This window comes from Arctopsyche grandis, chromosome 10, assembly GCF_051622035.1.
Source record: "Arctopsyche grandis isolate Sample6627 chromosome 10, ASM5162203v2, whole genome shotgun sequence".
NCBI lineage: Eukaryota > Metazoa > Arthropoda > Insecta > Trichoptera > Hydropsychidae > Arctopsyche > Arctopsyche grandis.
The window spans coordinates 28396266-28410091 of NC_135364.1; the positions used below are offsets into that span (position 1 = coordinate 28396266).

Consider the following 13826-nt stretch of genomic DNA (forward strand, 5'->3'; position numbering starts at 1 on the left):
AGAATAATTTTACACGATACGATACAAAGCATTTAAATCTCTTGGATTCCCACTCCGCTCAACAAAACCCTTTAATGATCCTTATGTACTTAAATTACTTTATTTTTCCTTTGTAAGGTATCACCTTGAATTTGCCTCAATTATCTGCTCACCTTTTTATTTATCCCATATTAATTGTATTGAAAAAGTCCAACTTAAATTTATTAAATCCTTACGCTACCTTTTTCCTACCTATACCCATTCTACTGTTCCCGATAGTTTAAAAATCCTATCTTTTAACAATCTTTCTGTCAGGCGACGACTAACTGATGCTACATTCTTCTTTAAGCTGATAAATGGTTTCCTTGATTGTTCTGATTTACTGAATAAGGTTGATTTCAAGATCCCAGTTAGGTATTCTAGACACGTTGCACTCTTTTCACTTAATCCTTTCAATACGAATTCCCAAAAATATTCTTATCTGCAGCGTGTTTATCGTATGTTTTAACGGGGAGCTGAATGACGTTGATCTATTCGGTATTTCCTTACATAAATTCAGGACTGCCATCAGGAGAGTTTTAATTGATTAATCCATTTCTATTTCTATTATATATTCTTTATCAAATTATATTATATCACTTTATGTTTATCCAATTATATTATATCACATTATGTTTAATTAAGCATTGTCTTATTTTAGTTTTTATTCTTTTCTTTTTCATTTGTTTGTCTATATGCACTATGTAGATATATTATGTTATATTTGGTAAAAATCTATAATTGGGGCTCAGATGTTATTTTTTTATATTTATTCTTTATTTTTATGAATTTCTACATCTGAGGCCAGTTGATTTTTCAATAAATAAATAAATAAGATCTAAAAATAAACAATCTCTCAACCAGATCAGCATATTTTAGATTGAACAAATCCAAGTTAACAGAAATGTTAAGGAGCTTGATTAATAATTACATTATTACTGGAGTGCAATAAGTAAATGAAAACACATAAATACACGTATTAATTAATTTATTATAAATCACAGCAAATAAAATAAATGACTATACGTTTACATACATATAATGTTAATTTTAAATACTAAATTGAGGTTCGCAAATAATCATACATCGTAATACAGTAAATTGTGACTATGGTAAATACACATAGATAGTTAAATATCTTAATCAAAAAATAGGTCAGTTAAAAAAGAGTACATAATCGCTTTATGGAACTTCCAAATCCATATCGCTCCAAACTGCTTCCGTTTCGCTCTCTTCGGGGGCGTTGCTGTTATCACTAGGAACGTTAGCTTCAGTCACGAGTTCGTAAGTGTTATCTGCATCTTCAACACCTTAATTCAAAACAAAACAATTACATACGTAGATGATTAATCCAACAGTGGAATACAAAAATGGTATAATATTATACTTTGTTCATTGGATGCAGGCGTCGCTCCGGAAGGTTGAGCTTGTTGTGTTGTCGGAGTTTTATCGAGTCGAGCCAATGCGTCCAGAGCTCGTCTGCTTCCCGGTTCCAGAGCTAAAGCTGCACCGTAGTGTTGCACTGCTTGTTCAGCTCCTGCCACTCCGCCTTTCCTTGCCCAGGCTTCACCTAGTGCTTGGTGGAGTGCCGAAGAAGGGAATGCTGAAACCTATAAATTTATTTTTCAGTATGAAAAATGATTTCGTTGGTTGATTTTAATTTTATATATATCAGTAATGTATGTATGTACTTGTTTTTCCAATAGTTCGATGGCTGTTTGAGAGTCTTCTTCCGTGTTGATGAGATGTGCTAATGCTAAAGCCGCTGGAAGGTAACGATCGTCAACCAATAGAGCTCTTTCAAGAAGGACTTTTGCTCGTGATGCAGCACCGACTTCTCCTTCTTTTAAAAGAATATTCGCATATAGCTGTAAGAAAATTTGAGGAATGTCATAGGCATCAAATTTCACACCATAAAAGGTTTTTTTCAAAACATCTGATTTATTACAATACTGGTATAGAAATCTATACACACATATAGAATTGTAAATAGGTTTTTGAGATCTTTTTCCTATTATGCTGTACATTAACATTAGAATAATATAATTCTATGATTACTAACCAAATTAAATTAAATTGTAAAATAGAAAATGATCAGTAGATCAGTAGCTATTAAAATAGATATAAGATATATTGTGAACATAATTTCGTAATAATAAAAAGCATTTAAAAATCAAAAATACACATTATATACATATATAAAATGTACGTAATAATTTACTACTACATTGTCCAATCTTTACAATCTTACACTTTATGTAAGTAACAAAATAAAAACATGAAAAAAGCATATGTATGTATGTATAGGTATTATAAAGAATTTCGAATCAGTGGGGTAAATTAAAAGATACATAACATATTCCAGGGTATGATTCGCTATTGAAAGATAGAAGATAAATAAAGCAATTACTGTTAAAGCCCTTGGTGAATTACTGAACTGCCGGCAACACTCAATGGACACCGCTACAGCTTGTCGAGGACGTCGGACTGCAATGTGAGCTTCTGCCAGTCCAGCATACGTCTCATACCTATCAGGAGCTATTTCGTTTGCCTCTCTGAAGTGATCCAAAGCCTCTGTATACTTCTTCATGCTCATCAAGATATTACCTGCACACAATATGACCATCGCGTTATATTGAGTTACAACATTGCATATTATAAAAAGTGAGGTGGAAACTATTAGATAATTAGTATTTTGAAAATGAGCACTTTAATCGAGTAAAAATGTTTATCTTGTGGCAACCCCGTAAAACCATCGGTTGGCCAGTGCTCCGCCGGTAAGCATTCACTTTCTCCCCGGCTGCCGAAATAAATAGTTGTGCATTACCAACACAGTCGTCTCACTCGCCCTATCCTCATAATATGGTGTAACTACATAGTATGGTATTGTTACATATACTAAAAAGAGCCGCCGGTTAAGTGCAATCGGATTAGGCCGAGGCGCATCCCTGACACTGTGCGACCGTTATAATTGGTTTCGAGGATTATCTGCAAACTAAGTGCAAGTAAGCTAAACAATGGCCACCGAATTGGCGTAGTAGCGGCACTCGGTCGCATTCCCGTGGAGTTCTCAGAAGTGACCGATACCGTGGGGCTGAGTGTCGTGGGAATACATATCCGAGTACGTGACCATAACAATAGGTAAACAAATCGGACGTCGAAGATGTCCTGAGAGACCTGCCCCTTATAAGGCGGTACTTAGGCGATCTCAAGACATTCTGGACGGAGCACTGCCAGTGCGTGTATCTCCTTAATCACCAATAAATGCTGTGACACGACTTTGGCCTTTAACTTGGATCCTCCACCTACCCCTACGCAACAGTATTTTATTGTTTATATGCTACACAAAGTCCAATGCACTCAAAGAAGTATGGAACGCTGTATGCTCGGCATAACAAGGACAGGAAGCGGAACACATGGGTGAGAAGTATGACAAAGGTAGTGGACATAGTGGATAGAGTAAAGAGATTGAAATGACAATGGGCGGGCCACGTGGCTAGAAGAATGGACGAAAGGTGGACAAAAGTATTGCTTGAATGGTACCCGAGAGAATGCAAAAGAGTAAAAGGAAGACCGCAGGGAAGATGGTTAGACGATGGATGAGAGTTGCGCAAAACAGAGACGAGTGGAAGCGTGTTGGAGAGGCCTTCATCCAGCAGTGGATGGTGAGCGGCTGTAGATGATGATATGTATAGTGTTCTAATGTGATTTGATTATATTCTGATTGTGAATGTTTACTTTTTAATTAAAGTGTTCATTTTCAAGTTATTAATCGTTTGATTGGTTATGTCCCGCTCTTTATTATAGAAATCACCTTTCAAAAGAAGAGCTTCTGGATTTCTAGCTTCGGCGAAGCACGCTTTCTGGGCAAGGTAAGCGGCCAGGGGCAAGCGATGCCTGTCCACCTGCAGATGAGCTAAAGCGAGCCAGTGATGAATGGTATATTCAGCGGGTGGTAACGAAGGTGGAACCAATACTTCTGCCCGTTCTCGCAGACGTCCTTCTCTAGACAGACATGCAGCGTAGGCGTCGAGACCTCGCAGCATGAGCGGATCAGCCGTGTGAGCCTAAAACCATCCATATTTTCCGTTAGTTAATTGTTGAATGTTTACAGAGCGAATCCTTGATAGTGGCAGTGACCCGTTGAAAGGCGGCGACGGCTTGTTTGTATTCTCCGGAATAGTAATAGACTTCGCCGAGTGCGACGAGGACCGACGGACATCCTCGCAACGGGGCATTAGGCTTATCCAATGCTCGGAGAGCGCGCGCTGCAGCATTCCAATCGCTGTTGCGAGCTCGGCCAATGGCTTCTATCCACGCTGCTACTATTCCGGTACTGTTCCATGCCGACATTTCTGATGCAGCTGTGTATGGAAATGTTTTTTACATATTAAAAAATTGTTTTATTAAGTTGTTTGCAAATATTTCAATAAATAGTGTCATTCATGATTCAATACCACAGGTCATTATATCTAAAACTGTAGTAGTAGTCACTCCGAGAGCCAGAAGTCGTTCTGCAGCATCCAACGCTAGAGGAGATGCCTTCAAAGCAGCTTTATAAGCAACGACTGCTTGTGCTGACAGTCCTCCGCGATCATACGCCTGACCCAAACCCATGTTTATCTTAGCTGTGCGTTGCTTAGCTGAAATATTTTATTTATTGAAAAAATCAACAGACGACAGGTTGTAGAAATGCATAAAAAATAAAGAATAAATGTAACAAAATAACATCCAATTATAGATTTTTACAAATTACATAAAATGGTACATATGATAAAGAAAAGAATAAAAACTAAAACATGACTAAATAGAACAGTGCATAACTAATCATAAAGTGATATAATATTGGATAAAGATTGTATAATAGAAATAGAAATGGATCAATCAATCAAAACTCTCCCGATGGCAGTCCTGAATTGATGCAAGGAAATACCGAATAGATCAAAGTCACTTCCCGATAAACACGCTGTAGATAGGAATATTTTAGGGAATTGGATTTGAAAGGATTAAGTGAAAATAGTTCAGCGTGTCTAGAATACCTAACTGGGATCCTGAGACCAACCTTATTCAGTAAATCGGGACAATCTAGGAAACCATTTAGGAGCTTAAAAAGGAATGTAGCATCAGTGAGTCGTCGCCTGACAGAAAGATTGTTACGGATTCGATAAATTTTAGTTGGACTTTTTCAATACAATTAATATGGGATATATAAAAAGGTGACCAAATAATTCAAGGTGAGACCTTACAAGGGAAAAATTAAGTAATTTAAGTACATGAGGATCATAATTTAGTTGAGCGGAGTAGGAATCTAATGCTTTATTAGTATTGAAGGAAATATATTCAAAGTAATCGAGTTTATTTAGTATTACACCAAGATCCTTAACCCTTTGCCCGTGGCAATAAATATAGCGAATAAGCCCGGTATGCGGCACCTTTTTCATGAATTTGGTAATCGAGTTTTCGACCTTAAATATAGATTTTAATATTTACTCCAGTAACCAGATATGTTAATTAATACATAAAGTATTATTTTAAACAATAAAATACATAATATATCTCGTAGTTTTGGCTTAATTGTCAAATAACCATTCTTCATATAATTGAGACGTATCGTCACCATTGTTCAACAGACGTGACATCACATAAACGAGGTTTCAGTATGGTTCCACAAAAAACTAATTTTGACTGGTATATATTCATTTTAAGCAAATTGAATAGGTGGCATTCAACTCTCAGTAATATATTCAACCAATTTTGAACCTTAAAACAGTTGAAATAGGTGCATATAAGGCTCAAAATCCCGTGCAAAGTTCAGAAATTCTATGGAAGACAGCCGCGCTACAGACTTGTCGCGCAAAGCTTCCAAAGAAGACGGCTGCGGGCAAACGGTTAATAGAATAGGATGTATTTAGAATTGAACGGTTTAAATGGTAATGATATGTGATAAATAGATTTATTTCTGGTAAAATTTAAGATGGGACATTTTTCCGGATTTAGAAAAGGGTCATTGTTTATGTAATATATGTATAGTAATAAATATTGATTACATTATGTAGAAAAAAATCAAATAACACCTACGCATGGTGCAAACGTACCTGGAATACTTTGCAATATGTCGATAGAATCTTGAGGTTGGCTCATGTGAAGAAAACATAGGTGCATTTTGTATTTGAGTTCAGCCTCGGAGAGATAGTCTTTGTTGCCGTCTTGAGGTTTACTCGATCCGCGACTTTTCAGAACGGACTTTCGCAATTGTAGTGCCCTGAATATTAATACATGTTAATTAAAATGGCGGTTGTGTTTTTAAAATGTGAACTGAAATGGAAAACACTCACTTTTTGTAAATGGATTCGGCTTTTCTGTATTGTTGGATTCTGAATAGCGAATCGCCATAATAGCAATATGTTTGGAACGTTTCTTGCGGTGTGACGTATTCACCGAAGTTATTTTCATTTATGGTTATGACCATGGTGGCCTGTTATTGTATGGTCGATATAAAACGTTAATTTATTATTCAATGTATTATGAAGATTTTAGTATTGAGAATTATAATACTAACCAATGATATGACACTTGTGTAGAGTTCGTCGTCGAATAGATTCCTCACCTGGTCAAACAGCGTGACCATCTTGTCTTTCAACCTGTCTATGTCCTGAACGTCTGGCCAGTTTGACACTTCGATGCTACCTATCCACTACACTTATGGCGAACTATAACGTACCCGAAATAGCGAACGTGTAGATGGTGTTGCACGCCATATGCGCAGATGCGCGGCTCGGAATAGGCGTCTACACGTTCGGCGAACCAATCGGTAATTTGCTAGTTCGCCGTAGCGTGTGACGGAGAGAGAGTATTCGCCGAAGGGTTAAGGCGAATGTTCGGCAATGTTCGGGTAGTTCGCCGTGAATGTGACGGTTGTATAGTGTGACAGTTGAGTACCGGTACAATTAAAAAGTGTAATCTGTTTGCATGGTCAGTGGTTGTTGTCGGGGTTTGTGACGATGGAGCCGGTAGAGCTGGTGGATTTGTGTAGTGATGATAGTCGATCGTCTTTACATTCTTCGCAGAATTCCGAATTAGGTTAGTTTTATAATACTAACTATAATAATAAATTACCTATGTATATTTTATTTTATTTATTTATTTTATTTTATATACGGCGGCAAGGACCATTGAACAATAATAATATAGAACATACATAATAATAATGGTAAACGGACTACTAGTCATATGTGAACCAGTCACAGGACAACCGGTCGCCCTAGATCGGTCACACGTGATCACCCGTCACACTAAAACTGGTCACACCCGAAAATTGGTCACGAAAAAAACTGGTCACACCCAAAAATTAAAAATTGTTTGAGTTTTTTCGTGACCAGTTTTAGGGTGTGACCAGTTTTAGGGTGTGACCAGTTTTCTCGTGACCAGTTTTAGTTTTCTTGAGCGACCGGTTGTCCTGTGACTGGTTCACATATGACTAGTAGTCCGTTTACCATTATTATTATGTATGTTCTATATTATTATTGTTCAATGGTTCACATTTGACTAGTAATCACCGAACCAATAATAATACATATAACAATAAATAATACATATGTATGTGAATAATAAAACAAAAAAAACACAATATTAATATAAGAAAAGAAAAGAAAAAATATGATTTTTAAAAGTAATTGAATAAATAAATGAATTAATTAAAAAAAAAAAATTCATTTAGCATTTGTATAAATTAGAAAAATGATGCAAAAATTTTTTTAAAATATTTTTATTAATATAAAAAAAATCAAATTGGCTAAATTCGTTTCCCAGTTTATGAAGTCGGGGTAGCGTTGAATTTTTTTTATAACTAGTGGCATAATTTTTGATGTGGAATAAATAGTTGCATCTGGTAAATCTCCCTGGAGTATGAAAATTTATGAGTTCCACTAATTCACTACAGTCCATAACTCCGCTGAGTACACCAAACAGATATAATAAATCATTGATTATTCTCCTGTCACAAAGTTTGATCATATTCAATATAATATACTTGTTGGTGACAGGGTCAGATTTTGTAAAAAAATTAAAATCAATGAATCTAATAAATCTATTCTGAATCCTCTCAATGGAATTACTATGTACCTGTGAATTAGGGGATCATATTGGCGAATTGTATTCAAGTCGATTCCTTACCAATGAGAAAAATAATAATTTAATTGTGTTAATATTGTTAAAATTAATTGAATTTCTTGTAACAAAGCCTATGATTTTTGAAGAACTTTTAGTGACATAATCAATATGAGGAGTAAATGTAAGTTTTTCATCGAAAAAAATGCCTAGGTCTTTAATAGTGGGCTAGACGACAATACAACATTATTAATTTTATAGTCAAAAACAAAATTACATTACAAAATTAAATTAAAATATGATGTAATTTACATTATTGTACTTTTTCAGAATGTGGTGAAAGTCGGTGGAAGGATCGCATGATACATCCAAAGCCAATCTATTCTACCTTGACTGGTGTTTCCTCCGAAGCTTCTACGTCTGGTATTTTCAGTACTTGTGAATTTGAAAATGATAACGATGTGTGTTCAGAGAATTTCGAACCTGAGGTCAGATCTAAAACTAATGATAAAAGTAAAAAGGCTCCCAAAACTAGAAAAAATGGTGCCAAATCAAAAACTGCCAGCGCCGAAGGAAAAGCTTTGAAAAAAGCTATGAATGAACAAAAAAAGATTATGAAACCCGGTGAATGCATGAAGGTGAATTATATTTTATTACATACCTCTTTTATGTTTCATTTTATTTTACATAGGCTGGGGTATGGATGTTGACTGTATCCCGGCCTAACGAAACACGGTTGTGTTTTGTTGGAATAAATTGTTGTTATTATATAGTATTGAGTATACAAGTGTATAAAAGGTCTGGCTGACTGTTGCTGGACGGCTGCTTCTAGCTGAATGGGTTACAATGTAGCTGTTGTTTGTACAGCTGCGTTTTTGATGGATGCAGGTGGTCTTCGACTTGGCGTCGTTCCGCTTGATTTGTTAGGGTGGAACTTTCTCGACTCGAGATGACTTCAATGAATGAGCGTGAGAAATGTATCCTCCGTCGGAATAGATGTTTCGATTGGGGTGAATCGGGATTCCTACATATACCAGGAAAGCCTAACAGATAGACCCCAATACGCCTCCCTAGACAATTAATTACAAATATTGCAGAATTTTTATTACATAAATCGCTTGTATTTCGGGGCTGAAGAACACAAAATTAACAATCAATTAATTTATGAATTAATCCATAGAGACATCTGTGGATTTAGACTTGTAAATATTTTTTTACATATTTTATATAAATCAAATTCAGATATTTGTGACAGCGGGTAGGATAATTTTTGTAGGTATTAAATATAGCTATGATATATGATATATAATATTAAATAACAAAGCTATATATTGTATTAAATAAAACAGCACTTTACACTATTTAAAATGAATATATGTATGTTATTTTTAGTTCATAATTCCAGAAATTAGTTCAACTATTTTGGATAAACCTTTTGCAACCAAAGTAATTGAAACTCTTCAAAGCAATGGGGTAAAACATTCGAACGTGGCACCGTCTATCGCTTTTGATAATTGCATCGGTTGGATTCGGAAAAATGTTAAATATTCAGTTGAAAGTAATGGACAGGTAATTTTAATTTTAATATACAATTTTTACAAAGCTAAAAAATGTATAAAACATATTATGAACTTGTCTTCTTTTACCTAGATATCGACAGATTTTGATGAAGAACGCGAAGCTTTTATAGTGATAGTTTATGACATGTCAGAAATGGAGAATTTATTAAAGACCAGAACTTTAAATGATAGTATAAGATTTTTGAAAGAGGCGAGCAATAGTCAAATTACGGTATTACTTTATGGACCAAAAGTCTATTTTAAGTATGTTGTAATATCGTTTATGAGATTCGATTTGATTTAATTCAGTTATTGTTATGTATTTATAAATATGTTTTTTTTTTTTTATTAAACACAGTCCTCCCAAAGCTGGTCGGAAAAGAAAAAGTAAAGGAGACTCAATTAACGTAAAAATATGTGAAAACGATTTGGATTACTATTTAACAAGTAAATATTTCAAAAGCTTAATTTTTTTGTATCATTATATATATAATAGCGCTATTCTGTGTGTCGTTTTGATTCGATTCGATTTGTCACAGTTAAAACACTGCCAACAAAACGTACGAATATAATAACAGATCAAGAAAAACTTCTATATATACTGTTTGCTACCAATGTTTCCTCTAGGGCAACTCTCAGAGAGCATTTAGTGCCATCTATTGAAAATTTATTTAATTAATTAATTTTTCTATTGATGTTTTATATTATTTAGTTAGGTAGGCAGTTTTTACTTATAATACATCTGATTAAATTTTCATCGGGTCTATCACTATATTACAGTCCGTTACAGGCTAGAAATTGCTTATGTAAAAAATACATAATGGTAATTTGATTTAGCCCGGTTTTGAACCATTTTTTTTTCATATAAAATTAAACATAAATATTAAATTAATTATATTTTAAAAGTATTTGAAAAAAATATGATCGCGATGCGGATCAAACACAGACGGATACAATTTTTTTTATTTAATAACTTAATATGCCATAACGGATAACTCATGCGATAATATTTCATCGGGCACAACACTAGTTTAACTATATTATTGTTAAAGATTTTGTATTTTAGAATTGTTATTTGAAGAGTCTGTTAGTTGTGTGAAAGCTAATAATCCAGAAGAATTTGCTCAAATTATCCTACAGTTTACTAAAGCAGTGGCAGAAGCACCATATAAGTCAGTAAAGTATATTATTATTAAAATAAAATTTAATTTAATTTAATATATTTAATTTTGCTTTAAATTACAGAAAAGAAAAGAAATCTTTAGATGAAAAGGCTGATTTTTATATGAGAGGTGATAATAAGGGATGTGTCAAAGTGAATAAAGAAGGTTTGAAAATATTATTTGTGCAATTAAAATTTTAATAGGATTATATGTACATATATGTATAATTTATTGGATTTTTAATATTCAAGGAAATGGATTATTGCAATTGTGGTGTCAAACTTTAACTAAATTTCCTCTAGTTAGTTTAGAAACCGCTCAAGCAATCTGTCAACGATTCAAATCACCGTGTGTTATCTCAAAGGTATATATGATTATTTATTTGATGTAATCTGTTTTACGTGTGAATTTCAATATATATTTTCATTGTAGACGTTGAACAGTATTTCTGCGGACGAAGCTTTAAAAATTTTGGCAGAAATACCCGTCAGAAGAGCAGCTGGACCGATGGCGGTGACGCGACGAATTGGGCCTGAACTTGCACGAAAAATTTATATTTATTTTACAGCAACAGATGGAGAACAATTACTAAATTGATTTAATTTTTTTAGCAAAATTTATTTGTAATCTTCGTTTATATATTTTTTTCAAATTCATTTGTATCTTTATGCGTAATGTTTATTTTCTATTTTACCATGTTTTTGTTAAAAAATTCCTAGTATTTTTTTGTAATAATCAATAATTTTATATTTAACTTTTATTATAAAAATACACATGGCAGTAGCAAAATGGCAAACGTCTCTTTTTATTACTAACCTCTTCTTATTTTATCTACATGTATGTAGGGTTGGAATTGAACGAAAGGCTGATGTATGGGCTATGGCTGAGAAATAGTATGTTACGACTGATTTTGAGAAGGGGATGAAAAGAGGCAGAGATGTAACGGTTAGTCGCAGTTGGACCTGTGCTCCGCGCGGTTGGTCGCTAAACCTCCGCACGTATCGTCTTAATAAATAACATGAGTTTCGTTGAATTGTTTAAAAAATGCTGCAAATTTACAAATTTGACCATATAAATGTCTCCGTGGATGTTATTTGATACTGAATTTTGCAGAATTGTTTAAAAATGCTGCAAAATTACAAATTTGACTATAGATGTCGCTGTGGATGGTTAATTGATATGTATTTGCTTTGTATAATAGCACTTGTATCAAATGTACATTGTTTTTGGCCAGGAAAGCGCATTGGGGCTACCTGTCAGGCCTTCCTAGTATAAATAAAAATAAATATACATATGTAGGGTTGGAACTGAACGATAGGCTGATGTATGGGCTATGGCTGAGGAACAGTATGTTACGACTGATTGTGAGAATGGGATGAAAAAGGGCAGAGATGTAACGGTTAGTCGCAGTTGGACCTGTGCTCCGCGCGGTTGGTCGCTAAACCTCCGCACGTATCGTCTTAATAAACAACATGACTGAAAACCCACGTGTTTGATCTTCACCTCAACCGCCACATCCCAACCGGGGTCCTGAACAGCGTCATCTGTCAGGAATCTCTACTATATGTATATGAAATATTGATGAGTAAATTATTGTGATCCTCAGAAATTTCGACTTTGAGATTTTGATCAACATCTCAAAGACCTGTACTCAGTAGTCAGTATCGACCCCTGATCATATTTAATGGTTTTGTTATTTTTTTTTTCAATGTGAAATTTTGTGGTACGATATTTATTATTTTTGCAAATGTTATCATCCTTGTCATATCTACTAAGGTTTTTCCGACATATATACATTTTTATTTATTTTGTGTAGTATTCGTTCATTTAATCTGACACATTTGTTGTTGACACATACGATCATTCTTTATTTATTATACGTATAATTTCGATTCAGATAGTACAAAACAAAGATATCGAATTATACTATTTCATTGTTCATTCTCCGTTTATACATATTGGGCACAGAGCGTAAAGTTATAGAAATATCACGAACTGTAAAAGACGAAGACCGAAGACGGCATTTTCAAAAGCGAAAAGACGATATTTCTTCTTTTTGTTTTTCTTGATTATTTCCAACATCCTAATCTCCGTTTATTATTGACTAGTGGCCTGTGTGCACTCGGTGAAAATTTGCAATTCGGATCAACGGAAGCCGCCATTTGATCGGCTGATATAAACAAAAGAATTATTATATGCGGTAACCACTGCCCGAAGTGACATGGACAAAGTCCACACTATGACGCGTCTCTTTCCATGATATACGATTCCAAAGGGAGAAAGAGAGGTGAAGCATGGTGTTAACGGACAGCTCTACACACACACGCATTAGACAATTATTATATACGACTAGTGTTGTACCCGATGAAATATCATCGCATGGGTTGTCATATTAAGTTATTAAATAAAAAAAAACGTGTTAGTTCTGTGTTCGATCCGCACGCGGTCATTAAATATATTTAATTTAATATTTATATTTAATTGTTTAGTATGAAAAAAAATTGGTAAAAACTACTCATCAACCTGCATATAAACAATATAAAACACCAATAGAAGAATTATTGAATTAATTAATTAAATAAATTTTCAATACATGGCTCTAAATGTTCAGAGACTAATTTTCCTAGAGGAAACATTGGTAGCAAACAGTATATATAGAAGTTTTTTGTTGATCTGTTGTTATGTTCGTACTATATTAGTACGTTTCGTTGGCAGTGTTTTAATTGTGAATCGACTGTAATAATCGTAACTTTAATAGTCGTTTCGATCCGACATACATACTATGTACGTTACAGCTACACCTCTGCCAAAACGTATATGTACATATGTATACGACTCAGTGGCGTACGGTGGTGTTGATGTTGGGTGTGCTGTGTATGAAAAAAAATAAAAAAAGTGTTATCTTTTTAAACTTTATTATTATTTATACATTTAATTTGATTCTTCTCTCTTTAGACATGCATTTTTCAATTACGCTTTC

General features: G+C 34.2%; 2 protein-coding genes across 3 annotated transcripts; one reads left to right on the top strand and one right to left on the bottom strand.

Annotated features, from left to right (window-relative positions):
* Window positions 1–989: 989 nt before the first annotated feature.
* On the bottom strand, window positions 990–6856 carry APC7 (anaphase-promoting complex subunit 7). Of its 2 annotated transcripts, XM_077440326.1 has the most exons (10): window positions 6578–6856; window positions 6354–6493; window positions 6114–6280; window positions 4476–4661; window positions 4159–4382; window positions 3833–4085; window positions 2429–2625; window positions 1710–1886; window positions 1406–1628; window positions 990–1328 (listed from the first exon to the last, which is right to left on the bottom strand). In XM_077440326.1, exons 1-10 carry the CDS (start codon window positions 6644–6646, stop codon window positions 1201–1203), a joined length of 1764 nt encoding a protein of 587 aa, XP_077296452.1. In that variant the 5' UTR covers window positions 6647–6856; the 3' UTR covers window positions 990–1200. The 2 variants fall into 2 exon arrangements, with proteins under 2 accessions (XP_077296452.1, XP_077296453.1); XM_077440327.1 differs by lacking the exon at window positions 6354–6493 and having other exon boundaries at window positions 991–1328; window positions 6626–6698.
* mms4 (Methyl methanesulfonate sensitivity 4) lies at window positions 6590–11929 on the top strand. The gene is made up of 9 exons (XM_077440328.1): window positions 6590–7098; window positions 8455–8762; window positions 9517–9693; window positions 9775–9947; window positions 10042–10130; window positions 10750–10855; window positions 10929–11011; window positions 11098–11210; window positions 11279–11929. The coding sequence occupies exons 1-9, from the start codon at window positions 7020–7022 to the stop codon at window positions 11441–11443; spliced, it is 1293 nt and encodes a 430-aa protein (XP_077296454.1). The 5' UTR covers window positions 6590–7019; the 3' UTR covers window positions 11444–11929.
* Window positions 11930–13826: the final 1897 nt, after the last annotated feature.

Coding starts and splice junctions, on each gene's coding strand:
- APC7 (XM_077440326.1), bottom strand. CDS start 6,646: ATGGTCACGCTGTTTGACCAGGTGAGGAATCTATTCGACGACGAACTC. Junction 6,281..6,353: donor GCCGAATCCATTTACAAAAA/GTGAGTGTTTTC, acceptor ATTAATATTCAG/GGCACTACAATTGCGAAAGT. Junction 4,383..4,475: donor TTTAGATATAATGACCTGTG/GTATTGAATCAT, acceptor TTCCATACACAG/CTGCATCAGAAATGTCGGCA.
- mms4 (XM_077440328.1), top strand. CDS start 7,020: ATGGAGCCGGTAGAGCTGGTGGATTTGTGTAGTGATGATAGTCGATCG. Junction 7,099..8,454: donor TTCGCAGAATTCCGAATTAG/GTTAGTTTTATA, acceptor GTACTTTTTCAG/AATGTGGTGAAAGTCGGTGG. Junction 11,012..11,097: donor TGTCAAAGTGAATAAAGAAG/GTTTGAAAATAT, acceptor TTAATATTCAAG/GAAATGGATTATTGCAATTG.